The sequence below is a fragment of the Paroedura picta genome, chromosome 7 (assembly GCF_049243985.1).
Source record: "Paroedura picta isolate Pp20150507F chromosome 7, Ppicta_v3.0, whole genome shotgun sequence".
In the NCBI taxonomy this organism is placed as follows: Eukaryota; Metazoa; Chordata; class Lepidosauria; order Squamata; family Gekkonidae; genus Paroedura; species Paroedura picta.
In genome coordinates this window covers 64,025,792-64,053,543 of record NC_135375.1, presented here as the reverse complement: position 1 = coordinate 64,053,543, position 27,752 = coordinate 64,025,792, and the positions used below count along the sequence as shown (strand labels likewise).

Here is a 27,752-nt window from a genome sequence, read left to right as displayed (position 1 = left end):
GAGATCCCTGGAATTGTAGCTCATCTCCAGACTATAGAGATCAGTTTCCCTGGGGGGGTAATGGCTGCTTAGGAGTGTAGACTTTCTGGCATTAGACACAGTCCTGTTTGCTTGCAACAGCCTTCCTCCAACTATTTTCTGTTGGCAGGGCTCTGAAGAAATTCTGAGAAGGGGGAAATGGGGGGGTGCAGCAAATTCAACTGTTCCCTCCCATTTTTTTCCGATTGTGTATGAATTCAACAACGCCACCACAGATCAGAAAGATGAGCAGAAAGCCATGCTGGCCTCCTTACTGGGCTAGTTAATTTTATATAAATTAAATTCCCCAAACTGGAATAACCCTTCCAGGGCTCTGGAGTAACCCTGGGTTACTAGAAGCCATGGTTAATAATGATTGGTGTACTATATCAGATTTGGTATGGGTTCACCAACAACAGCATTCCATATATCTGCCTGCTCTTTTTACCCAGTTCTATGGTGAAGAAGAAGAGTTGGTTCTTATATGCCGCTTTTCTCTACCCGAAGGAGGCTCAAAGCAGCTTCCAGTCACCTTCCCTTTCCTCTCCCCACAACAGACCCCCTGTGAGGTGGGTGAGGCTGAGAGAGTGCTGATATCACTGCTCAGTCAGAACAGCTTTATCAGCACCATGGCAAGCCCAAGGTCACCCAGCTGGCTGCATATGGGGGAGCGCAGAATCAAACCCGGCTCACCAGATTAGAAGTCCATACTCCTAACCACTACACCAAACTGGCCAGTTTATACCATGGCACCAGGAGTGATTGTAAAGGGGCAAACTTGTCAACAAATTAAGGGAGCTTCATTTTCCACACTCCCACTACAATCTCAGCTGAGCTTATATTTGGAATCCCCCAGAGCATTCTGGAATCCAATAAGATTTATAAGCCTCCATGGGCAGACCATTTTAACTGGCCCTCTCTCATGCAGGGTTGTTTGAGTCACATTCGCCTCAGCTTTAAGTAGGTAGTGGTCAGACTACAGGTTGAATCTCTGAAACCAGGACTTCCCTAAATAGCTCAGTGAAATAAAATTAAATGACCTCTTTCATGTATTGGGCCCATCACAATTTAAAAGATGCCAAGGAGAGTCAAAGAGCCAGTCCTGACAAGTTATCCTTGGCATGGACAAAAAACAAGCCAAACAGAGTTCTTAAACTGCATGGCTGGTAGAGAATAAGACTCTAGCCCTCCCCCCCATTCCATGCCCAGAAAGTGGGATACATTTCTGTTATTATAAAATGTGCTTCCAGCATTTTAGCCTATCTTTGTTTTTTGTCAGTCATCTCACAGCATGGCATTTCAAACTAGATAAACTAGACTTCCTCTGCAGTCTTCAACGTGGACATAATTAGGTTGAGCAGTGAACCATGTGTTCCATGTGAGCAGGCCAGCCTAATCCCAAGCATATTTATGCAGTCACCCTTCACTGAACAGAGTGAGATTTGTTAAATGCATTCTCAGCGAATGTGCAGAAGATTGCATCAATTCTCTCAGCCTAGAAATTTACATTTCGAAAGTGCCCTATTAAACTATGTACATTTTCAGCCATTTCCGCCTCTTGCTAGCAAAAATATTGGCAAAATTGAAAAGCTCATGTATAAATGGTGATGCCAGGAAAGCTTGCACCATAACAGGAAGTGGAATACTTTTAAAAAGACATCAGTAAGACATTGTCTTACATTAAGCTTGCGTGTGTATCACTGGTAAATCTTAGAGAGAGAGAAAAGCATGAGTAAAGCAATTAATAGCTGTTGTTGGTTTTTTTGACGTGACATTTCTTTTTCTTCCATGACGTGCTGATCAAGCATTTTGCTTTTCACATTGAATCAATGAGGCATAGCAAGCAGCTCTGCCCTGGGCTGGGATTAAACCTTCTCAAAGCATTTGCTATCACAAATGCACAGTACATGACCAAGTGAATGACAGCAGTGGATAGATTATCTCTTACACGGAACAGTTTTTTTTTAGTGATAAACGATGCCATCAGGAATCCGTGCAGGAATTGGCAAGAATATTTAGTCTGATGTTGCATATAAGGTTTCATGGCCCTGTGATCTGCTCCCTGTTCCAGCATCCTACTTGAATACTCCATCTGTTTAATACTTGTTCAGTCAGGTTGTATGTGACAAGTTGATTGAACATGCCTGACTGGGATGACTCAGTTTAAAACATACTTCTTGCTTTTGGGCTCCAGCAGAAAAAAATTCATTGCAGGAAGGATTTTCTAACCAGTCTTACATACAGTTCATATTGGCTCCTATTAAACTAGGTTATCCTGAGTGATTCAGAAATCTTGAACTTGGGAACCCCTGCATGGAGCAGAAAGCAGAGATTTAAACTTTAAATGGCTCATGAATTGACGCAAACTCTGTCAGTTCATAAACCAGTCTCCTAGTTTGTATGGGCCTGCAGCTCAATTCATGGTTCAGCCATGAGCCATGAACCAAACTACAAAAATATGATTTGTGCCCATCCCTAATTATAACCATGGTTCAGTGTGATCTCACCAGGCCTGCCCCATGAATATCAGAATTTGGGATAGTGGCACCCTAGTAAACCCACTGATTATTTTGCTAAATCTGTTTGCTAACATGATCATATGCCTGGACTATCATATCAATGCGACACCAAGCCAAACTGCATGTGATGGTGGAAGTAGGGATGGCACCAAGCAGCTCAAGAAGTGAAGTTCACCATGCATTTTGGCAGGTTCATGTTTGGTGAAGTGATGTTTATGAAAGAGCATTCTGTATAAACATTTCACAAAGTTGTTGCTGTTACATTATTATATTTTGCAGACTATCCCTGCTTAAACTGTTTACAAAATTCCAAGGCAACAGTGGGGTTGAAATTCTCCAGTCTTATTCTCTAGCCTTGGAAACACCAATAGGAGCCCTCCAAAGCATAACAGGCACTACTGGCATCCAATAACAGAGTTCTGCCCTACGGATTGAGAGTGCTTTATAGACACAGCTCAGCTCCACAGCCTCTTTTCTCTTAGCTGTTTTCAGTTACAGAGAGAAAGGGGGAAGGTTTTAGAAGCAAACTAGCAGAGCACATTTTCTTCTGTATGGGAACTCCTCTCCCCTGCTGAGTTTTGGGGGGTCTTAGGTGGACTCATGGCTCTGATCCATCTGTTTCTCTCCTCGTGCTGAGAAGAAGGGTTTAGCTTGGGGGATTTCTTGGCTGAGGACCCACATTTTGATTAACAACTCATCTCCACTGCGAGAGTTTGGGGATCTTAGGTCTAAATCACCCTGTCGCTCAGCTTCCATAGAGTAGAGGAGCTTAGCTACTGGGTTCCTTGGCTGAAGGCCCACATTTTATACTCCCACCACTCCTGGTTGTGGACCAACCCATCTGTGCCATGAAGTTAAGAGTGCAAAGGGGCAAAGGGGAGAAGATGTTCTCCATGTGCTGTGTACTACATGCCCCCATTCCTGGGCCCCAAACCCATTCTGCAAGTCCACAGGAACCTGTCCCTATCAGAGCATCACCAGAAGTCTATGAGCCACCTTCTCCTCATCTATTCTTGCAGCTGTCCACAGAGGACAGAGTTGTTAGCACTACCCAAATACCTGTGCTTGCTAACACTCTTTGGAGAACTCACTGGCAGCAGTGGCTCAGAAGGGGAGAAACATTATCCCCTCCCACACAACTCTATGTTGCTGTTCCTGTCTCTAGTACATCCCTCTGTGGCCCCACCCAGTCCAGTGCCAGAAAGCAGTTGGCCCTCCTCCCACATTCCCAGTCCTAAGGCATTGTTTCTAGCCCACCCTTGACCTTAGTCCTGGTGGATTTGCACTGCCACAGTGGCTTTGGTTCTGCTGGACTTGCAAAATTACCTCCATATATACCTTCAATTTCTGTTGCAGGGATTGAAGCTGGGGAAAGGTGGCTAACTTTTGGCCTGATGAAAAATGCCCCCCATCTTCTTGTAGCTCTAGTGTGAGGGGGGATGGGTGGGAAATAGACACAATACGGATATTTGTCTTTTGTACCTGCTGGAGCTTGGAGCAGCTTATACTATTCTCAATAGGAGAAATAGTACAAAGTGGGGAATTAAACCTTCACCACTAGCATTATAGTTCTGACCCATTTTGGTTCCCCAGATTGGATTTTTAATACCAAAACATACACCACATACTCCAGTCACAGAATTCCATCATTCCATGTTGTCTGACCATCAGAAGGCTGACACAAATTCCTTGCTAATGTTTTGTAGTCTTTCACACTGAAAAGAAAATGGCTCACAGGGCTTGCTAAATAGAACTGGGATAATCTGGCAAATGGGGATGGGGTTGCTTGTTTTGCTTTAGTCATTTTCTGAGCCAGTGATATAATACCAAACTATTTTGCTCCTGGCTACAGAACAGCCTGCATAGGATTGAGCAGCATAGCAGAGTTGCCTCAAGGGCCCAAGAGTGCCCCTCCTGATGTCAACAAGAATGTCCATTTCTGTCAGGAATGTGTTTAGATTTTATTCTGGTTTTCACCAAGAAACCAAAATATTTTATCAAATTTGCTTTTGCTTCTTTTATACAGCAGTGCATAACAAAGTAGCTATATCTCTATTGTGCATGTTGTTCTGGCAGGAGAAAAGTAGTTTCTAACTGGGGAGGGGGAAGAACTAAAAAACAAGAATGTGTAAGTGCAAGTCTTTCCAAGTGTTGTTCTTCTAATCCTAATGAATCTGCAAGGTTTTGTTTCCCCCCAGCTCTAGCTATCTCATCTGCAACTTTCCTTTGCTTTGTTCAAGCATGGACAAGTAGACATTATTCCAACGAAGTATGTACTGGCAGGACCCAAGCAGAAAAAAATGCTTTCAAGTGCCAAAGGGCAACTTTACTGGGTAATTCTAACAAAACTGAGCATCAGGCCTAGAATAAATTTTCATTCACTTGGTTGATAATCAAATCACTGTAAGCTAAGCTACACTGTGGGGCCAAAAGATTCTGATATGCAAGGTCTAGCAGCAAATGGCTGACATCTCTGCACAGAGTCCAGTTGTGTAAACAAAGAATAATTTTAAAGTTATACCTTTTTAATTACCTCACTTTCCAAAATGTATCATAAAATATCGTGTAAGCTTTTGTATTCTCCAGATAGGAGTTATTCATTAAATCTATTGACCACCTCTCTCTGCAAGCAGGCTCAGGGTGGTTTGCAATATAATAAAATTCTAGTTAAAACACAATAAAACCATAAAATCCCATAATGCTCTGCTTTCCTCTCACTTGGACATATGTCCTGGATGACATATAATTGGCCAATATTCTATGGCGAGAGGTTCTGGAGGGGGAAGGAGGGAGATGAAAGCACTTGTCGCTTCTCTCCAAGTGGATGATGAACCACTAACAAGCACCCTTTGGGTGTGATCTGTCAGCCAGTTATCAATCCACCTAACAGTAATAGGATCCATACCATATTTTACCAACATCAACAACATCATGTGGAACCTTATCAAAAGCTTTACTGAAATCAAGATAAACTGTATCCACAGCATTCCCCTGATCTAGAAAGGTAGTAAATTTCTCAAAAAAATTAGAGAGAAATAATGGACAGAGGTTCAGAAATTACATCCATAAGTCCTTTTAGGATCCTTGGATGCAATTGTTCTGGCCAACAGGTCTTAGTTTCATTTAAAGAAACTAGATGTGTATGGACTAGTTCTACAGTGATCTTGGCTGCAACTATCAACCCTCATACTTGATATGATTTTGTCATGTTGGTCTTGATTTTCCTCACAAGACAGGAATGAGGAGAAATAGGAGTCGAGCGGTTCAGCTGTGTGACCTTGGAGCAGTCACAGTTCTCTCAGAGCTCTCTCAGCCCCACCTACCTCACAGAAAGTCTGTTGTGAGGAGAGGTAAGATAGGTGATTGTAAGCTGCTTTGAGATTCCTTCGGATAATGAAAAGCACGGTATAAAAATCCGAGTCTTCTTCTTTTAAGTCTGATTGGCATGACTATTCCACATGCACAACATCTGACTAAAGTTCAGCAGTGATGGGGAGAGACAAGCCTACATGTTCAGAAGTTCTCTGGTAATTAAAAATTCATAGTTCTCTATTCAGTATTAATAGCTTTCCTTATATTATGGTGTGTGTATATGTTTGTTGTGGAGATGTATTCAATGGGCAAGCAATAGTCATGTGGGTCTTTCAGTAGACAGTAATTGCAAATGTGGCTCTCTGCAGAGTAAGTACTACTAATTTAGATAGAATGCTAGGGGAAGAGTCAATAGATGCCAAATGGAGTGATATTACTTAGTGGATGAAGGGAGGGCAAATAACCCCAGACACACAGATAAGAATAAGTGAGCCATTTTAACAGCTATCTTTATTCTAATTTAGCAATAAAAATGGAAGTATGGACTTCCAATGAGGGCAAATGGAAAACAAAGTTGCTGATAGATTCTAGTTTAGCAATTAGAGGCTCATTTGAAATCTTTTTTGTTGAAGTGTGGTGACTTTGAAATTAACAGCCAAGTATTATGGGGTATCATTTAAGGTACAAAAAAAAACTCTTGTTTTGCAGCACATTCTCCTCTTGGGAAAAAACAAGTGTAGCTTTAGAACATATGAGTCAGCAACATAAACAAGAGGTTAATTCCCTGTATAAAATGTTCCACTAAGTAAGCACTAGGTAGCAAAACACATACAAGAGTCTCAATACTAATCAGCACTAAGCAGTATCATGCACTGGTGGCTATGCAAGAGTCAAACCAATGTAGGCTGATAGCAGAGGACAACTGCATTCTTGTTTTGATCAAGGGCAAATATAATTAAGGAGATAAGCATATGACCTCACTGGTCACAAGGCTGGTAGTGTAATCTAATGGGAAAGAATCACATTTAGCAAAAAACAAGCAGAATTGATGCAAGATCTAGGGTTGACCCTGCTCATTAAAATGTTTTATCTGGGGAAAGGAGATAAATTGTTACCAATTGGACTTTGATTTCATTCTTGTATTGTGGAAAATTAGACTAGAAGTTTTATATTTTATGCTGAAAGAAAGGGAGCTTTTAAAAGAAAAAGAAGTGACATCCCTATTACTGACAACTGGATGAAATTTTTATCACTTCTGTATTTCAGGCTTTTCTCATTTGTGCTGTGGAACAGCCTGATGGGAACCTTTTGATAATGTCTAGCTACTTTTCTGATGTTTCTGTACACAGCCAAGGTACTCCTGAACATCCTCTGGGGAGCCCACGACAAAAGGAACTCTTTGGTGAATCGACTCTGGCTTCACATCCAGCACTGCTTCTGTTCCTGTGGTAGCTATCCCACCTGCCTGCTCAATGATGAATGCCATGGGATTGCACTCATAAAGAAGTCGAAGCTACAAGAAATGAGAAAACTCCTTATACTGGGTTTTGAATTAGGTCAGAAAGCAATCAAAGGATTTTACACGGTAGCTCGCACAGTTTCATGAATTACATTCAGGGTCTTGCCAAGACGACACTTCTTATTTTAACTATTTACTTATTTAGATATATTCAAATAAATAGGCAATTCTTATGGCTTTTCCGTACATTGGGCATTGTAGCGTGAAGCCTGCTGCATTGCAAAGCATGAGAAATAATCGCAACTCACCAGCACTCCACACTTCTGGAGTTGTCTTGCATGTTTCTGGCCATTTTCCCAACTTTATTCTTGTTGTGCTTTGGCCTGTCAATCACATTGGCCAGCCAATCCCCTCCCGGAATGGCTGATTGACAGATGAACTTCTGGTGATCGCCGTTTTTAACAAATACTTATTCATTTAAATGCCTCTCTGAGTATTCATAGAAGCACAGACAATCACTGCCAAGGCCCTTGTCCACCTATTCATTGCTCCAGGCAGTTCTCAATTTTTAAAAAAGCACTTCCTGTCCCCCAGAAGAAGGAGGAGGGAGGATGCAAGAGCGGGACATTGGAGGCGGATGTAGTGCTTCTTCGCCTCCATACCTTTCTTTTGCTGGTGGTCTGCTGGATGTCCACTGAGGGAAAGCGCTTTTGGTGTGGTGAATCCACTTTATGCGATTCTCCAACTAGCGCTTTAAAAAGGCGGATGTAGCAAGCAGTTTGCTGGCCGGACATGGGAGGTTGGTGATGTCATGTGGAGCAGCCAGAATATAGCATCTTTACAAGATAAGCATTTCACTATATTTATTGTGTGCAGAATTGTACTTATTCTGTTTTCTAGATAAGGTAGCTGATGATTCATTAGATACGCTAAAGAGATCTCTTCAAAACATTTGGATCATTTGTCACTGATGCTTTATTGTTTCCTCTGACTGACAGGTTTTTATAAGTTTGTACACTTTTCACAGGGTGTTAATTTACCTATTTCCTGAGTCTCAGTCTTTGCTGTTCTTGATATGTGTCAGTGCTGATGCAGATGCTTAATCAATAGCTTCCGGTCACAGACCTTTTGTTGTATGCACTGGAACCATGCAAAAAGTTTTGGGGAGTTTGCTCTCCCACCCACAATTGTGTGTGCGTGTTTCCTAGGCAGCAAAAGCATGTTCACCTCCACTGCACTTAAATAGTTACATCTGTCTTTACCCTTCACAGGTGTTATGAGAAGCCCAATGTTTAACTGTAAAAACCCAACATTACTGCAAAAGAAAAGGATCTCACTTCAGCAGACTCCCATTTAAAAACAAAATTCTAAACAAAAATGAACCTCAGCTCTAATGTCTCTTTGATACTATCATAGTCATCTCAATTCTAACAATATGTGCAAATACAATTCAGTACCCAGAAGTTTAGGATAAAAAAGTTACCTTTCCTTTTGGACTCTTCTGATTAGCAGGGTACATAAAGATCCCACCATATACAAGGGTACGGTGAACATCAGCCACCATGGAGCCTACGTATCTGGAACCATAAGGAGAGCTGCCATCCTGCAAGACAGAAAGCATAATGCACGTCCAGTTTTGGAACTCTATAGAGATCATCTGTATCTCTAATGATATGCTCAAATGAAAAGACAACTCCATGCATAAGGCAAACAGTTGTGGAAATGTGGAAAAGTTCAATTAGTTATTAAGATAATGGTTGACAGTTCATTTTTCAGAGATGGCAAAAGAAGATACAGCTGCTGCTTTCCTCTAAGGCAGCCTCACAAATTTAATATAACACGTGACAACACGAGATTCCGACTGTTTCCACCACTTGTTAGAAGATGGGGGGAGAGGGGTGGCAGAGGAAAAAAGCAGAAGGCAATGTGGTTCTTTCAACATAGCAGGGCATTCAAAGGCCAGACACTGTCTCCAGGTGAGGGTTTGACAGTTACTCAGCTACTCTCTAACAATGACAGAGGCCAGTAAGACATTGATTTGTAGATCAAACATGAAGCTAATGTTTGTCTTTCTTGGTGTCTTCCTTATGATGCTTCTGTAAAAGCAAATCATAATTAGACCCCTGCTTCAATGAAATGTCTCACAACTGCAAGCCAGGAATAAATACTCCTAATTGAAAGGGTACATCTTTGCCTCATTCAGGCTACAGTCCTATGCATGCTGATCTATGAATAATTCTCATAGAACTCAGCAGGATTTAGAGTAATTATACATATGAGCAGGATGCATAGCAAACATTCTAAGGTGCATAGGTGGTAGGAATTATATTAAGAGTATCTATTACAGATCTAGGCCATTCTATTTACTCTGCTAAAAAAATTCTGGGTCCTTTTATTAATCTATAATTTAACAGGGTCAGCAAACTGTGGCTACTTTCAAATTTTTAGCTAATTGAGGTTCACTTTCCAATAAATCATATTGTGGTAGCTGGGATTTACTTCTGGTAAACATGCTTTAGTAAGCATGTGCACGTGGAGCTCTCTGGGGTTTGTGTGACATCATTAGAGTCAGAGTTTTCTCTTCAGTAGAGTCCAATGAAGTACAAAAGATTCAGGAAAACTCTGAATCTTATGGCATCATTTCACAAATTGGTTGGAGGCTGCCCCATGATCTCCTCAATGTATAATTTGGGCAGCAGTTTAAGGAGATTGTTAAAATATAGCAAGGCATTCAGAGCCAATCTGCAAAATATTCAGGAAATCCATGAACATTTCCCCTCACGTTTTCTTACAGATTGAAAGCATTCACAGGGACATTGAATTGCAATAGAATTGATGGAGGGAATGATAATCCTTTCAATCCCTTCAAACTGCCATTTGCCATGATAGAGAAAGAGATAGTTGCCTATATTGTATCTGCTTTCATTTCCCCACTGCAGTAGCATACATTCACACCTCAGAACTGTTAATAGGGAAATAGCACCACAGTTAAACCTGCCTTCCTCTCCTTCCAGTTTCAGTCCCCTATGGCTGCTTTTCAGTTTGAAAGAAGAAATTGTGGGAACCTATTACAAATATCCTGAGTAGTGTGAAGTTTGGCCCTTAAAGTTACAAGGATGGTTTCATTTCTCTCTGGCATCTTAGTACTAACCTTGTGCAGTCTTCTACTGAAATCTTTCTCTTTTTGTCATATGCCAAGCCAAATTGTGCAGCTGCTAGTTAGAATCTGACAAGTTTCTCTTTCAGATGATAAATGGAATAGATATTGTCTGGAAGCTTTGAATGACTCTATTTTCATTAGGAGCCAGGGGGAAATAGGTTATGACTAGAATCTCAGGGCCAAACAAGAAATGATAGTGTCCTCGTGGCCACCAGAAGGATGGTACCACCATAAGTGACTTTAAAATGCAGTGAGGTCACTATGAGGATGCCATGATTTTAAAATGCTGTGGTCTTGTCCCACCTCCATGCACACACACACACTGTCCAGTGCTTTTTCAGATGCCAAATCTGCTTGGGTGTGTGGGGTTGCACTTGATAAGGCGGTATAAAAATCTAATAAATAAATAGTTTCAGAGGGTAGCCATGCTGGTCTGCAACAGAACAGCTAGATTCAAATCCAGTAAGGTAAAGGTATCTCCTGTGCAAGCACTGGGTCATGTCTGACCCTTGGGGTGATGCCCTCTAGCGTTTTCATGGCAGACTCAATATGGGGTGGTTTGCCAGTGCCTTCCCCAGTCATTACCGTTTACCCCCCAGCAAGCTGGGTACTCATTTTACCGACCTCGGAAGGATGGAAGGCTAAGTCAACCTTCAGCCGGCTGCTGGGGTCGAACTCCCAACCTCATGGGCAGACAGCTTCAGACAGCATGTCGCTGCCTTACCACTCTGGGCCACAAGAGGCTCATTCAAATCCAGTAGCACCTTAGAAATGAACAAGATTTGGGGGTATAAGCTTTTGAGAGTCAAAGCTCTCTTCGTCAGAGCAGGGAAAAGAGTGCCTCAGCCTGTGGTGCTTCAGGCTTGGTTAGGATTGAACCCTCACAACATGTTAAAATCACTTTAAAATTGGTGGACACAACGATGCAGTCTGATTCTCAGAAAGGGTTATGACTACAGATCTCCCCAAACCATTTAATATTCCTCTTGAAAGTCATTACCACCATTTGGGGAGATCAGGTATAAAATGCCTCTATCTAATTAGGAACTCTCATGTTTAAAACCAAGAATATGCAGATTCCTCTTGTGATGTGTTCTGATCTTTTCTTTCTTTCTGTTCAGATACGCTGTATTGTTTTGCACCTGTATTTTAAGGAGGAAGTACCAACCACATAAGTAAAGAGAAACTATCCAAACATAAGCTGTGTGTATATACATTTCATACCCTGCTCTATCTTCAGTCTCTTATAATAATACAACAAGGCTTCAGTCAACTACTACAGGTTTTAAGTTGCTTGAGAGAAAGACTAGTGGGTCTACAAAATTTTTCTTTTCTGTAGAAACAGCTGATATTTTTGCTACATATTACCATGCAGAAATCATTTCACAATTGATAAAAATGATCTTCATTCCTATATGAACTTATTAAACTTTATATCACCAATGGAGGCCTTGCCATTTGGACTTTTAGAAGTAGCTTGGTCCTGAATCCCCTCAGAGAAATACAGTTGCAGAATAACAGAGCATTTGGAAGGTATGCAATTACCTTCCTTTGTGGATGAGGCACAGATCCAGACTTACAGTACTTTGAGGTTTAAAAGAGAAAATCTTTACTGGGAAAGATTTACAATATATCATACAATATATCATCTGCTTCAGTTTCCTTACTGAAGCAAAGTATAAAGGCTTAAAGAGCAGTTACAAAAGCAGCACATTGCAAACCCCTGTAGCTGGGCTGCAAGCAGACTACAAGCTCACACATCAGCAGATGGAGAGAACAGAGAGCCTAATGGAGGATACTGCTTCTTTTTGCTAGCAGAGCACACACAGCTGCTGCTTCTTCCTGAAGGAGGAGGAACTGGGCAGTGCCCCCACTTAAACAAAGAAAGCTCCCAGGCATGCGCTCATGGCTGCAATCCCAATACTGACCACCCAGCACCACTAGTGAGCACACAGGTACAATTTAGCTGTTTAAATGGTTTAACAATAGCCCTTAAGAACTGCGCCAAATAATTGCTGATTGCAGTTCTAGCATGTGCCCTGTTTTTACCTGCTATCAGAGTCCAACTGAGTATCATATGTGTCAGAGGCTTTTTGAGGGCGGCACCAAGACTATGGAATTCTGTTCCTGAGAGGTTTGTTCTGCTCCTTGTTTGCTTGGTCAAAATATTTTGTTTCAGAAAATATGTGCAGATTAGATTAACTTTTAAACATAATCTCTAGTTTTGCTGTTGGTTGTTGTTTATTTCCTTTCAGTCTGAGTTTTGCTTTCATTTTTCATGGTTTGATATTTGTTAGCTGAGTTTAAATGTTTTGTGCATTTTAAACTTTCAGATTGATGTATTTTACTGCGAGCAATTTCAAGGGTTGACTCAGCTGAAAAGCAAGTTAAATATTCTAAATTATTAAACAAAAATGACCATAGGGAAAAAATGCTACCTATTTTTAAAACATTGTTAAAGAGCTTAAGTAATTAATTGATTCAATGTTTCAAGATACTGGAAAGCTTTGGATACTGATTTACATGTCATATGGAGATGAGTTGAAAACAGAACTGCTGGTTTATCTTGCTCAGCGCTGATAACAGTTATCCAGAGTCTCAAGCAGATAAATGTGCCGTCCAGTATCTGCAATCGTGACCTGAAGAAGCCAGGGATGGAACATGAAACCTCCTGTAGGCAAAGCAGATGCTCCACCACCTAACCACTGCCCCCTCCCTGTCCTTTCATAGGTACAAGTCCTGGTTTTTTATTTGGTTGTATTCCCACAAAAGAAGTGGGTGAGGATACTATAAGTAAAACTTCAGTTGGTGGCAGCTCAAAAGTAATTCAACCTTTGCTCAATGTCAACAGGAAGCTTGTGAATACCACAGTGATGGTGATGATGACTGTGGAACAAACAGGACTGTCACCAGCTTGCTGACACAGGTGTTGTATCTTAATTCCTCTGAAAAAGTGGTTATGAAAGATGTTTATAAACACAGAGAGAAGAGAACTGGTATACACCATGAATTGATGAACAATGGATTTAGGATTAACAAAAAACCCTTCTTTGCACTATGCATAATTACCTTGAACTCATTGCCACAAGAGGTAGTGATGGCCACTGGGTTGGTGGTAGAAAGTGCCCTCAAAACATAGACAACTTATGGTGACTTCATAGGGTTTTCAAGGCAAGAGACATTCAGAAGTGACTTGTCACTGCCTGCCTCTATGTAGTAACTTTGGACTCCCTTGGTGGTCATTCATCCAAGTACTAGTAACTGAGGCCAGCCCTGCTTAGCTTCTGACAAGGAAAGAAGATTCATGGAGGATCATCAACAACATTGCCAAATGCCAGGTGACACTTGGAGATCTCCCACTATCAATTTACAAGGGACCAAGATCAGTTTCCCTAGAAAAAATGTTTTTTTACAGTATTATACCCTATAAAGGTCTCTTCCCTCCCTATGTTCCAAATCCCCAGGTACTTCCCAAAACTAGAACTGGCAACCCTAATAATCAGGGGCTGCCTGAATATTAGCTTAAGCCCCTTTTGTAAACCTTCTGAGGTTCTCTAGCTGGCCACACTAGGAGGGAAGTTAGTCTGGGTTATCAAAGCTGTTCATCTTTAGTATTATAAAACTTCAAACAATAAATACTTCCCAGACTTTTTCATAAATAACACTATCTTAAACCATCTGTAGAACTTCTGCTGGCTTTATTGAGTCAGTGGAACAAACACTGGAAATGCATTGTCTGTTATTCCTCCGCCTTTAATTGTAGGCATATGAGAGGTAATGAAGCTAGTGGTTTGTTTTGGGCATTAGTATTGACACAAGCTGTGATGGTTAGGAGACTGTCCTGCTCTTGAAGGGAAAAACACTGAGCCTATAGGAGACCTGCTTCAGCATTCAATCACCTTTCTGAGGGGGGCTAGAATGTTGAACAACAGCAGGGAGTTTGGATCTGCCTCAGGGAGAGGACAGAAACAGGTTGGAGTCTCCCTCAGCAAAAGAGCAGACAGTTTAAAGGTTGTTAGGTTTCTCCCTGGTAATGAGCAGACTTTTTACTCTGCTTCTTGGGAAAGTACCAGCCAGAGTGGGTGGAATCCTATATGTATGTAAGGATCCAACTAGTGGTTTGTCAGTGAAAGCCTGTTTATAACTGAAAACCATGAAGAAATTCAAAACACATTCTGACGCTGCAGCTAGCTGATACGTATGTGCCTCAGTAAAGCTTCTCCTTTGATTATCTGATGATCAATATTGATGATCTTTAAAACCAACCTGTAAATAAATGCTTCTTATTTAAATACAATTCCTGCCTCAGTGATCTCAGTGTTCTAACTTGCTTGCCACAAAACTTACCTTACAGAAGGGAACCTAAAGCCCTTACATTAACCTAATAACATCTTGTAACTGAGGGGAAGATTTACAAACCTGGTTCCGCAGAAGGAGAAGGTTCTTATATGCCGCTTTACTCTCCCTGAATGAGTCTCAAAGTGGCTTACAGTTGCCTTCCCTTTCCTCTCCCCACAACAAACACCCTGTGTGGTAGGTGAGGCTGAGAGTGCCCTGATATCACTGCTCGGTCAGAACAACTTGATCAGTGCTGCAGCAAGCCCAAAGTCACCGAGCTGGCTGCATGTGGGGGAGTGTAGAATCAAACCCGGCTCACCAGATTAGAAGCCCGCACTCCTAACCACTACAGCAAGCTGGCTCTCTACACCGCTATGTGGGTCACCACAGTTGTTAGAAAAGACTTGTCACACAAGCAGTTCTGTTCTGTGTGTCAGGTGTTTCAGTTCTGTTTTGATTTGTACAAATATACCCAGAAGAACAGAGGTCCTGTTTTCAACTTGCCTTTTATCTCTGGGGAAACTGGGTCAAGCGGTTCTGCTTTCCTCAAAACTGACATTTCTTTGTTTCAAGGAAACTAACTACATGAATTATTGCTATGCATGTTAGCACTGATAATAATCTCTAGAGAATTCAAGATTGTCATAGCAGTAAAAAGTAGTTTCTAGTGAAAGAAGTTTGAAAATATAATAAAGAATGCCATTTGATTAGATTTATAATTTAATTGAAACTTCATAAGGTAACAAAAGAGCATACAAGTTAGCCCAATTTTTTCCTCAACTGGTTTCTTGGTATTTGGTTTGGAGCTTTCTTTTAAAAAAATATAGGTGGAAGAACATATTCAGAAAGTGATTTCATCCTGGGTTACTACTGACTCATCAATTTAACATCTGTAGCTGGCATAATTTTAGAGCAAATCACCAAACAGTTGGTCCTTGAGCAGCTACAGCAGATGGCTGTGATTACTAAGAATCACCCTGGCTTTTGACAAGGGTCCACATAATGTTGTTGACATTGGTAAAATACAGTATGGATCCTATTAGGTGCATTGATAACTGGCTGACAGATCATACCCAAAGGGTGCTTGTTAATGATTCGTCATCCTCTTGGAGAGGAGTGACAAGTGGAATGCCTCAGGGAACTGTCCTGGGTCCTATATTGTTCGACATATTCATAAATGATTTGGATGAAGGAATAGAATCATAGAATCATAGAGTTGCAAGGGGCCATACAGGCCATCTAGTCCAACCTCAGCCCAAAGCATCCTAAAACATCCAAGAAACCTTTGCTTGGAGACAGAGACAGAGACAGAGACAGAGAGAGAGGGGGGGGGGCTTCAGAAGGCTATGCAGAGGGCTGGGCAGATCAAACTAGAGTCTTGCTCATCAATGCTCCCACTTTCAGAAATCTGTAACATCTGTCTAGTCATAGCTGACATAGTGATCTCCATAGGGCTTTTAAGGCAAGAGGTGGTTTGCCATTGTCTGCCTCTGTGCCTTGACCCTGGTATTCCTTTGAGGACTTCATTCAAATACTACAACCCAGCCTGATTTAGCTTCCAAGATCTGACAAAATTGGGCTAGCCCACTATGTCCAGGATAGCCTTATTCTAGCCCCCCCCCATCTTAGCCTACTCCTAACTAGGGTCCTCACTGGAACATCTTGGAGGACTCACATGCAGCTGGTGCTGAGGCAGTTGTATTGGCTGCCCAGATCCGGTTCAAGGTCTTGGTTCTAGGCCATACACGGGTTGGGACCCACATACCTGAGGGACTGCCTACCGCCCTATGCCCCCCACAGGGCCTTACGCTCTGTGTGTGAGAACCTGTTGGTCGTCCCCGGCCCAAAGGAAGCGCGCCTAGCCTCAACCAGGGCCAGGACCTTCTCGGTTCTGACCCACACCTGGTGGAATCAGCTCCCGGGTGAACTGTGGGCCTTGCGGGATTTGTCAGCTTTCCGCAGGGCCTGTAAAACAGAGCTCTTCCACCAGGTCTATGGTTGAGGCTGGGGTCAGCGAACCAGGGACATTGCTCCCCCCTAGGAGTGTACGTACTCCGCTCCATCCTCTCCTCTTCACCTTTTTTGATAGTGGGGGAGGGATGGGATTTTTAGCTGTCATGTTGGTAGTCTGATGTTTTTAATGGGAATTTTAATGGGGTTAGATTGCTGTGACCCGCCTCGAGCCTGTTGGGTGAGGCGGGGGAAAAATCTAAAAATAAACAAATAATGATAATATCCAACCCAACAGACAATCAAGAATTTCCCTGGGTGTTATTAGGATGCATTTGCGGAGTTCAGTAATTTTCACTGGCTTAGACACTAGCTGTCCTATCCCTTCCTAGCCAAAGCCACCTGTGACAGTATTCATAATATTCTTAATATTCATTTCTGAGTCTTGTTCTACTTCCCCAAGAGGAAGGAAGAATAATAAAACTTTTCCTCAGCAGTGGCTTTTCAAGACACACAGGGTAGAAATGCCTCAGATTTTGCAGCAAACATATTCAGCAATTGAACACATCTAGTTTCACAGCTATAATCACCTGCAAGCTGAGTGACCAAGCTGTTTGCCTGTCTATCAACAATTTTGGATGGCTGTCAGAGCTTTTCAGCTGCATAGTAGTTGCGGTGATAGCGTTTTGTTGCCTTGCATTGGTGGGTTTCAGTGCCTTGCCTTGCATGGACTTTGGCATCTGTGCGAGATGGCTTGACCCTGGGTTATGGGGGGTGCGGTATGGATCAGGTAATTAAAGACATGACATTTACTTTTCCAAAATACTGTGCAAAACTGTGCATGCTTAAATTGACATAAATAAACACCAACTTGTTAAGATTTTTTAAAATAAAAATTGAATTTTTTCAAATGGCTGGCTGATTGAGTTGCTCACAGATGATGGCATGGGTTGTTGAGCAGATTGTAGCAGAAGTAATAAAAGGTCTGTGGGAGAATACATATGCACAAAACACTGTCAATAGCATGACAGTAAAGTATTTGAAAAGCAAGCTGATGAGGCTGAAATTACTCATGAACACTTAACTGATCCTGAGACACTCAGTCCCCTGCTCATGCCTGGTGAATCAAATGGACAAGTGGAGTATAAATGCTTCCCTGAGGGTGGGAGCTGTGCCACCTGTGTTTAAGAAGGCAAAGATAAGATCTTGTCTGAAAGAACCCTCCCTGAAACTTACAGTGTTGGAGAACCAATCTCCAATCTTCATTATTGGTCATGATATTAGACCAATTATAGAATCATACAATCATAGAATCATAGAGTTGGAAGGGTCCATACAGGCCATCTAGTCCAACCCCCTGCTCAACGCAGGATCAGCCCTAAGCATCCTAAAGCATCCAAGAAAAGTGTGCATACAACCTTTGCTTGAAGACTGCCAGTGAGGAGGAGCTCACCACCTCCTTAGGCAGCCTATTCCACTGCTGAACTACTCTGACTGTGAAAAATGTTTTCCTGATATCTAGCCTATACTTGTACTTGTAGTTTAAACCCATTACTGTATATCCTTTCCTCTGCAGCCAGAAGAGGGAACAGCATCCTGCCCTCCTCCAAATGACAACCTTTCAAATACTTAAAGAGGGCTATCCTGTCCCCTCTCAACCTCCTTTTCTCCAGGCTGAACATTCCCAAGTCCCTCAAACTATCTTCATACGGCTTGGTCCCTTGGCCCCAGATCATCCTCGTCACTCTCCTCTGTACCCTTTCAATTTTATCTACATCCTTCTTGAAGTGAGGCCTCCAGAACTGCACACAGTACTCCAGGTGTGGTCTGACCAGTGCCGTATACAATGGGACTATGACATCTTGTGATTTTGATGTGATGCCTCTGTTGATACAGCCCCAAATGGCATTTGCCTTTTTTACCGCTGCATCACACTGCCTGCTCATGTTTAGTTTACAATCCACAAGTACCCCAAGGTCTCATTCACACACTGTGTTACCTAGAGATTTAGAACTTTACACTTATCTTTATTAAATTGCATCTTGTTCTCATTTGCCCATTTTCCCATTGTGTTCAGATCTCGTTGAACTCTGTCTCTATCTTCTGGAGTATTTGCCAGTCCTCCCAATTTGGTGTCGTCTGCAAACTTGATGAGTAGTCCCTCCACCCCCTCATCTAGATCATTAATAAATATGTTAAAAAGTACCGGGCCGAGCACTGAGCCCTGAGGTAACCCGCTACTTACCTCCCTCCAGTCTGATGAAACACCATTGACAACTACTCTTTGAGTGCGGTTCTCTAACCAATTCCCTATCCACCTAACTATCTGAAAATCCAGATTGCAGTCCTTCAATTAGAGTGGTTGCTTCTCAGCTCCAGGAGCTCTTGGAAGAGACTGACTTTCTGGACCCATTTTAATCTGACTTTAGGTCAGGATTTGGCATAGAAACTGCTTTGGTCACCTTGGTTGATGCCTTCTATTAGTAGTTCTAGTTCACCTAGTAGTTCTCTTGGATCTCTCAGCAACCTTCAGCGCCATTAACCATGGCATTGTGTTATGGTAATTCGAGTCCTGTCAGGGAGGCCAGTACCAGAAGGTGGTGCTGGGGAATTCCTGCTTTGCCCCATAGCTCTCTGTCTGTGGGGTTCCTCAGGGTTTAATCTAATCCCCAAGCTATTGAATATTTACATAAAGCCACTGGGCTTGGGCTGCAGCTCTACCTTTCTTTTCCAATAGTTCTGAGTCAGTAATGGGCTGGATGAGAGTGAACAAACTGAAATTTAATCCTAATAAAACAGAGGCGCTTCGGGTTAGTAAAAGACAGACCAGGGACTTGAGATCTCCCCTATCAAAGTTAGGGTAACACTCCCCTTCAAAAGCTATGTTAACAGTTTAGGGATGCTGCTTGATAGTGACTCTTGCTTGAATTACATGTAGACTGGATTATTGCAAATGCACTCTTCTGAGGGCTACTCTTGAAGGGCATTTAGAGGATGTAACTTGTATAAAATGCTACAACTAGATGGCTGGCTGGAGCCAGTTACCAGGATCATGTGACCTCAAGTCCTGCAGTACTGACACAGGCTTCCAATCCACTCCGAAGCCCAATTCAAGGTGTTGTTTTTGGCATTTAAATTCCTACATGGCTTGGGACCCGTATGTTTCTGCCGAGGAACTGACATCTCCAGGCCAGGCCCTCTTGACTGTCCCATCAACCAAAGAAGCTCTTCTGGGGAGTGCCCAAGAGACGGATTTTTCTGTGGCATTCCCATGGCTATAGAACAGCCTCTCGAAGGATGTGTGCCTGGCCTTTCAGTCCCAATCTTTAGGAGGCAGCAATTTTATTCATGACAGTGTTTGCTTAGTTCTTTGACCTACTGACAGTTTTAAATTATGGGCCTATAACTAATGGTATTCTATAGTATTTTATTATTTATTACATTCTAAGCCACCTCAAGTTCCTATAAGGTAGCAAGGAGGCAAATAAATCAATAAATAAAATAGCTGGTGAGTGAGCCGGCTGATATCTGAGCATCCCTACTCAGGGGATACCAGGGGAAAACTGCTTCTGGTCAAAGTAGTTGAGTTCCAGTCTAATGTGTTTGGATTTCTTTTTCTCTGGTGATCCACTTTGGTTTGCAGTGTGGTTAAATCCATTAGTTCAAGGTAGTAAAACGTGCAAGGAGTCTGGTGGCAACTTAAAAACTTAACAAATGTGTCAAAGCAGATACATGAAATATTTGCTTTCAGTTGAGGAGATGAGAGTACCAAGAATTTTTTTAAAAAGCTTTGCAATAAAAAAATATTTCTATTAAGAACACCAATGAAAATGAGTTCCAGACAACTGTAAATTGTCATTTCAGAGGGGGATTGACCCCTTTCCCAACTGGTAATTAATTTGCTGATCAGGCTTTGCCAATTCCTCTACTGATTAGATCTCTGCTCTGTTGATTGCAGCCTGTTATTTGTGCTCTGCTAATGTGATTATGCTAAATGTGACACACTTATTTCTGGAACCACTTGGCCTTTTGTCTTCACTTTGTAAAAACATTGCTTTCCTCCTTCTTTTTGCTGTGCTCATTATATGTTGATCATACTGCCATCTTCAAAATAAGGTTAATGGACATTGTATTTGGATATTTCTATGTTTAGAAGTTACTTACTTTTGACCACAGAAAACTCCAAACACAAAGTCTGTAAAGTATATTCACCTGCAAAGCCACATTTTGTTGTATCCTTTATTAAGCACTTACTAACCACATTGGAGATTAATGTAATGGACTAGATGGGAACCAAACTGGGTATCATTACCTAGGGAGGCTTCGTGTGCTGTTAAATGCTATAATTTACCATCTTACATATAATGGTGGTCAGACTGGTTCAGCTTAAAAAATAGCAGTAACATCAGTTAGAAACGTAACAGGAAAAAATAGCTTATTACCTCTGGAAATTTCTTTTTCTGCAAATATTCTGTCACTGCAGGATCAAAGTACTTGGCGTAGCCCTCATTAAGACTGTATATTTTCCCTTTCTTCTTGATTTTCACATCTTTTTCCACCAAAATGAATTCACCAAGGGCCTATAGAACAGTTGGGAACATCAATAAATACATACTATAAGGACACCTTGATTTTCTGACACCAAAGAAGTTATTATCTTACAAGACAATCCTAAGCAGTTATACCTACATCTACGGACTTTGTACAGGATCACACTGTTAATGTATTGTGCTGCATTTCCCAGGCTCCTGAGCAGCAAAAAACTTCAGTTTTCAGGAATAACACTGCTATCCTACACAGATAGTGCAAGTCCAATGTTGGTGGACTTAGAAGGGGGTAACTCTGTGTAGGATGTCACTGTTCATATGCTTTGCATAAGACGGTACTGGAGAGATTTATGTTGTCTTTGTAATATCTGCTTACAAGAAGAATATACTAGAAGTAACCAGGCTCTTAGCCAGCAATCCTGCATCGTACTGCAAAAGAGCAATAATAATAATTGCGTTCTCTGTTTTGTGTCTCACAAATTCAAACTTTTAGCTGCTGGAAGCCTGGCACATAACAAAAGTTCAGGATAAATCTCTAGCTGTTGTGGACCATTATATTTTCTTGTTACATTCTTTGTCACAGATCATTTGGAAGGTGATAAACTAGTTTACAGTGGATGAGGGACCAACAAGGAATACTAGGCTTACAATCCAGAGGTAAGCAATGTCAAACCAACTCTAAACATCCCTTGCCTTGAAAACCCTATGGAGTCACCATAAGTCAACTGTAACTTTATGGGGGGGGAGAATCTATGCAGAAGGGAAATTACATTTCGATGATACCAGCAGAAGGGTGAGAAAGAACAATATATAGTTCAATCCAAAACAGAATTAGGATTGACTTCAATGGATTCACAGAGGTGTAATTATTTAGGATTGCACTATAAGATATTGCCAAATTTTCATCAGTGAACATTTGCCTATGAAAATAATGCATTGGAATGTTTCCCTGTTTCCTTACCACATGATTTCTGCAATCTATTTTCAACCCCAAAGAACCCTGCCATTTACTTTTCAAAGTATTCTTTCTTGCTGGCTTTGTCATCCTAGCTAATCAGCGATAATGTGGCCACATTATTCCATTATGGCAAGATGATACAGGGAAGACAATTCTGACAGAGGACAAGAAGTATCCCCTTCTCTTGGAATGGATATCAGAGAGCCACACTATAAATACTTATGCTCTTGTTTGCTGCCGAAGAATTGCCAAAAACAAGGGAGACATTTCACAGGGTGGGGAAATGTTTGTAGAACTCAGTCCAAAGAAAGCTGACAAAGGGAATCCTATCAATAGTTAGTAGTATTTGTGGAATACCGGATCTAGCATGAAGCAATCCACTCCTTGTCCTGTAGAAAGAGCCACCAGGGTAGCACTGCCATACAAAGCATATCCTGCAGCGACAATGTTGCGTCCGGTCTGGAAGGCATCTTTTTCAGAGGGTTCCTCTTCTGATGTCTAATGGGAAAGTTATTTCAGCATTTGTGTATCTTGCTACAGAAAACATTTGGGGGAAAAAACTCAAGTGCAAATAAGAATTTATTACAATCTATGGAGCAATCCTGCTGTAACAGATCTGTTCATAAGATGTAGAATTTTCAGGGGAAATGCATCACTAAATTGGAAGCCAATTGATACATTCAATTTAGGATGAAAAAATAAATATTGATAAAGTGGTCTTGTAAACATTTGCCTAAATTAGAACCTCTCAAGTGTCTTTGAAGGCCCTGGACATGTGTTTTAGAATTTTTAGAAGGTAAATTGCAAGCCTACCATCAGACACGTTCATAATTCCATTTTTGCACATAAAGAATAGTCATGCTGAGATGATTTTTGTACCTCAGAAAATCCAAAGGAATCCAGCTGGTAGCCATTGCTGACACTAGGAACTGAAAATGTTTTCAGAATGTTCATATTTAATTTAGACCTCAGACATGGATGCTGTCATTATGGACACCTTAATATGGAGATGCTGATCCAGAGCTGACAAAAGTATTTCAGGACTAAGTCCCAAAATAATATATTTCAGTTAGCCACTACAACTGAACTATTTCATTGATTTCATTAGGTTTTACAGTGTCATTTTAAGCAGAGTTATGCCACTCTAGCTCTACTGAAGTCAATTGACTTAGATGGGCATAGCTAGGCTCAGACTAGCATGATTGGCATATGCACTGTCACATGACAGTGAGAGATTTAATTCTGGATCAGTCTTGAGCAAGCAACGTGTATGTATGGTGATCTGGGAGGTGGGGTTCAGAAGGACTGTCATCACCTCATCCTCATCTACCACTTACCACCCTCCAATCCTGTGCTCAAATGTTTTCCTCCCAGTTGGGATCACTTATGTACTGGAAGACTGGCTGAGGAAGAAGCGACATACTGAAGGGACTAAGTGTGGGTCTAGCACCTGTTCCTCCCACTTCTTTTTCTTTTTAAAATGGGCTCACATTTTCCATATGACCAAAGCAGATCCCATTTTAAACTAACAGATCTGTGGCTTGCATACTTTAGAAGTAGATTTTCCTGTTCTGCCCAGGAAAATCCAGCTGCCAAAGTGCATTACCCTATGTGTGCAGAATGGCCCCTGGTTTAGTGATTCCCAAAACCGCCTTTTGGTGCTAGAAATAGAAGTAAGGGAAATAGGCAGATGGCCCTGAGCAATTGCTTTTTTTTCCTGGAAGAGTTGTGTGATGTTTCCCTTCCTGTATCAGTTTCCCTTCCTTTTATCCACTTACTTTCTTGTAAATAGCAAAGATGGTTCCTATTGAAGCTAGGCAGTCTATATTGGATGAGCCATCAAGCGGGTCAAAGCACACCACGTATTTACCCTAGAAGTGGAGAAAAAAAAGAAGCCTTAAGCAATCTGCTGCCAGATTCTAGGAATGACTGCACTGTTTTAAAGTGCAGAATAGTTGGCAAACAACAAACATCTAGCAGATCTGGTTGGAGAGCTAAGTGGCATTCTTGTGGTTCATCATCAACTACATAATGCATGATATCCTATGGAATGATAGATGATTAAATGCTTGCTTGAAAAGGTTGTCACAAAGTAAAATAAAGTCACACCATGGCAATGAGGAAACACTGTGGCAGAAAACCAAAGCAGCTCAACAGCTGGGTACAACTCATGTCTATGTCCCTGGAACACTCACAATGGAATCCTGATTCTTGCGCAAGAGTAAAAAGCAATTTATTCTCTATCCAATGTGATTAGGACTGCAGTATAAGTTCTCCCAGGGACACCAGACTTCAGTAGTTCAGCACAATCCTCACAAAACCATAAATCCCAGGATTCCATATATGTCCCTTTTCTCTGTGTTCAGTTTTAGCAATAGCACTCAGCATTTATTACTCATACTACTACTGGAATTCCATACTGAATTACTACTGCATTCATGAGTTCTTTCTTATTTTGGTCCGCATAATAGATTACGTTTCTTTTAGGCTGCTTTGTGGAGAACTTCTTTTCTTCCAGCGCCACCTGCTGCTTATTAAGAAACCAGCCCCCTCTTCCAAACCCCTTGGGATGGATACAGACCCTTTTTTCTTTGGGAGTGATAATAGCTTCTTTGTTTTCCTCTGAAACCAGAACACAAGTACCGTAGGAAGACTGGAGCATGTTGATAACCAGAGAATTGGATAACACATCGAGCTTCTTCTGTTCATCACCGGTCACATTCACAGTGCCTGCTATTCCATACCTGTGAGAAAGTATATTATTATTATCATTATTACAATGAGAAAATAAAGCCGTAAGAATGTGGTTATTAACATTATGGGAATGTTTCCTTGCCACAGTCGTCTCATTCTTACTTTTTGAGCCTGTAGTTATTTAGGGTATTGTCATGGACTACACTACAGACTACTCAGAAAGAGTTCTCTTTTAAGACTTTTTATATGACGATGTGTATCCTGATTGAATATTTCTGCCTATAGGACTCACCTGTAAGATCACCTGCTTTCCAATGGCCTGTGCTGAATTGTTCCTTTGATAAGTAGGCAAAGTTCCTGCAATCCCGTGGTAACTTGCAGTGTCACCATAAGTAGAGTTCTAAGCTCACTGACTTCAATGGAATGCAAAGGGTGCAACTCTGATTTAGGATAGCACCGTTGAGGCTCCCGACTTTCCAACTGCACTACACCGCCAAATAAAAACTGTAATTTCTGTATAATAGCATGGCTGAATGAAATTAATATTGCAAACGACAACCTAATACAAGTAAATATTCCTTGTCACATCCATGAAGAAAGCTAGTAGGAGGAGTTGACAAATTCTTGTGTAATGAAGATTTTGCTTCCCTCTGTTCGTCCAGCCTGATGACAGAGCTACCAAAATAATAACCAGTGTGTGCTATCTAATAACCATTGGTATGTCAGAGTAGATTACAATGACTGTCACTCTAATTAGGGGGCTAGATTTCCTGGGCAGAGAAATAGCAATGAAAATAGCAAATTTTGCCAAATTTGTTGTTGTCTTGTTTTTGTTACTGTTTTGTTTTCTATTTCTGAAAGATTTTAGAAATATTTTTAGATAGTTTGAGATGGGGTATCTGATGGAAGAAGTTTGACTCTTGCAAGTTTATATCCTGGGGGGAGAACGTTAGTAACTAGTAACTAAAGTAACAAAAGAGCTACTGTACTCCAAACCAAATAATTTCGATGCTATTTAATCTATTACTTCTAATATTTTAAGTGCACTGACCAATAGTCCAGCCAACATTTATAATCAAACTGAACCAATTTGGAATGCTTCTTCTATTACATTAGAAGCTGAACTGACTGGCTTGACTGCCTGTTTGACCTTGAAAATTTTAGCACACAAGAATAGCAGAACATTCGTGTTTCTTCAGGCAGCTGGATTCCATGGATGATGTTATTAATCCCATAGACATGGATGCCCCCATTCCTATGATGGGCTACCAGAATTCTGAGTGGAGGATACTCCAGTTTTTTTGTAAAGCATTTTAATATAATGTCATCATTCTTATGCATGAAACAACTAAATTAGTACCATCAGGGAGCAGGTTTTGGTTATGCATGCATTTGAATCAGATTTCTTCTCCTAAACCGAACAATAGCCAAAAAAATCCTTATAAGTGACTATTTAAGAACACGCTATCCTTTTCCAGTGACAAAGACTTATAAAAGACAAGTATTTAATTCCAGCCACACTGAACTTTCATTCTGCAGTTCACATTCAGTAATCTTTTAAGAGCAGCACGCTCAATTTAAAGTATACCTTTCTCATCATATAGCAATCCACCCAAATTTTATATGTTTTCATTTCTCCCCATTCCAGCAACTCACATGTGAGCAAGGCCTGCCTTTCGAACTGCTGAAGAGATGGCCTTAATAGCAGTTAGCATCGAGTTCAACAGCTGAGTAAGTTCCCCTGTTGCACCTTTAACCCTTCGTCCCTTCTCCATAACGTATCGGTTAAGGGTTAACATGTCTGTTTCAAATGGTGTTCTGTCAGACATCTTGGAAAGCAGTCAGGGCTATTCACTTTGGTAGAAATTGGTTGTTTGTTTCCCTTGAGTTGCTGCTGCTGTTCTGCAGTAGTTTTATTTTAAGGGGCAGCTGATGGCTTGCATGCTAGACAGGGTTTACGAAAAGGTTACAGGGCCCATGTGACTTAAATGCTTGGAATAGATAGGCAAGGCAACTGCTTTTGGTCTTCCAGACTACAACTAAGTAGTTGATGTACTTTTGAAGAAACTACACTTCTTCTTGAGTAGCTAAAGCATAAATTGTCCTCCAAGCACTGCAAAACCCATTTCTGTAAAAGAAATCTCAGGTATGTTATCAGATATTTGCCCCCCTGAAGCTTTTCTCCTCTTGGCACCTTTTAAAAAGAGTAATATACATAGGATATACACATACCCTACTTATATGAAAGAAAGACACACACACTGCTCCTCAAAGTGCCACTAAGAACATCATCTTAAATTCATGTACAAGTTATAGGTATGAATGTGATACAGACAGACTAGGTTCCGCCTTGCCCTAAAAATGACCAATGACAGCTGGTGAGGGACAGAAAACATGTCAGGAGAGGAGGGGGGTGGGCAGCAAAGGAGCTGAGAGGGAAAAGAGGGTCTGACTGAGTGAAACCATGAAAAAGAGATGCCTACAGCTTGGTGTAGTGGTTAGAAGCATGGATTTCTAATCTGGAGAGCCGGGTTTGATTCCACGCTCCTCTTCCACATGCAACCAGCTGGGTGACCATGGGCTCGCCACAGCACTGATAAAACTGTTCTGACCAAGCAGTAATATCAGAGCTCTCTCAGCCTCACCTACCTCTCAGGGTGTCTGTTGTGGGGAGAGGAAAGGGAAGGCAAATGTAAACCACTTTGAGACTACATCAGGTAGAGAAAAGCGGCATATGAGAACCAACTCTCCTCCTCCTCCTCCTCTTCTTCTGCTGCTTCTGCTGCTTCTGCTGCTT

At 41.4% G+C, this 27,752-nt stretch overlaps 1 protein-coding gene across 2 annotated transcripts; it reads right to left on the bottom strand.

Moving 5' to 3' along the window:
* Positions 1-27,035, bottom strand: LOC143841019 (fructose-1,6-bisphosphatase isozyme 2). Of its 2 annotated transcripts, XM_077344600.1 has the most exons (7): positions 26,612-27,033; positions 24,843-25,005; positions 24,040-24,132; positions 22,619-22,759; positions 21,199-21,336; positions 8,792-8,911; positions 1-7,362 (listed from the first exon to the last, which is right to left on the bottom strand). In XM_077344600.1, the coding sequence occupies exons 1-7, from the start codon at positions 26,782-26,784 to the stop codon at positions 7,168-7,170; spliced, it is 1,023 nt and encodes a 340-aa protein (XP_077200715.1). In that variant the 5' UTR covers positions 26,785-27,033; the 3' UTR covers positions 1-7,167. The 2 variants fall into 2 exon arrangements, with proteins under 2 accessions (XP_077200715.1, XP_077200716.1); XM_077344601.1 differs by lacking the exons at positions 1-7,362; positions 8,792-8,911 and adding an exon at positions 15,594-17,741 and having other exon boundaries at positions 26,612-27,035.
* Positions 27,036-27,752: the final 717 nt, after the last annotated feature.

What these genes read in the sequence shown, in the direction of transcription:
- LOC143841019 (XM_077344600.1), bottom strand. Translation starts at nt 26,784, where the DNA reads ATGTCTGACAGAACACCATTTGAAACAGACATGTTAACCCTTAACCGA. An exon ending in AGAAAAAGAAATTTCCAGAG is followed by an intron (nt 8,912 to 21,198) that starts GTAATAAGCTAT and finishes TCTGTCTTGCAG; the next exon opens with GATGGCAGCTCTCCTTATGG. An exon ending in AGAAGAGTCCAAAAGGAAAG is followed by an intron (nt 7,363 to 8,791) that starts GTAACTTTTTTA and finishes CATTTCTTGTAG; the next exon opens with CTTCGACTTCTTTATGAGTG.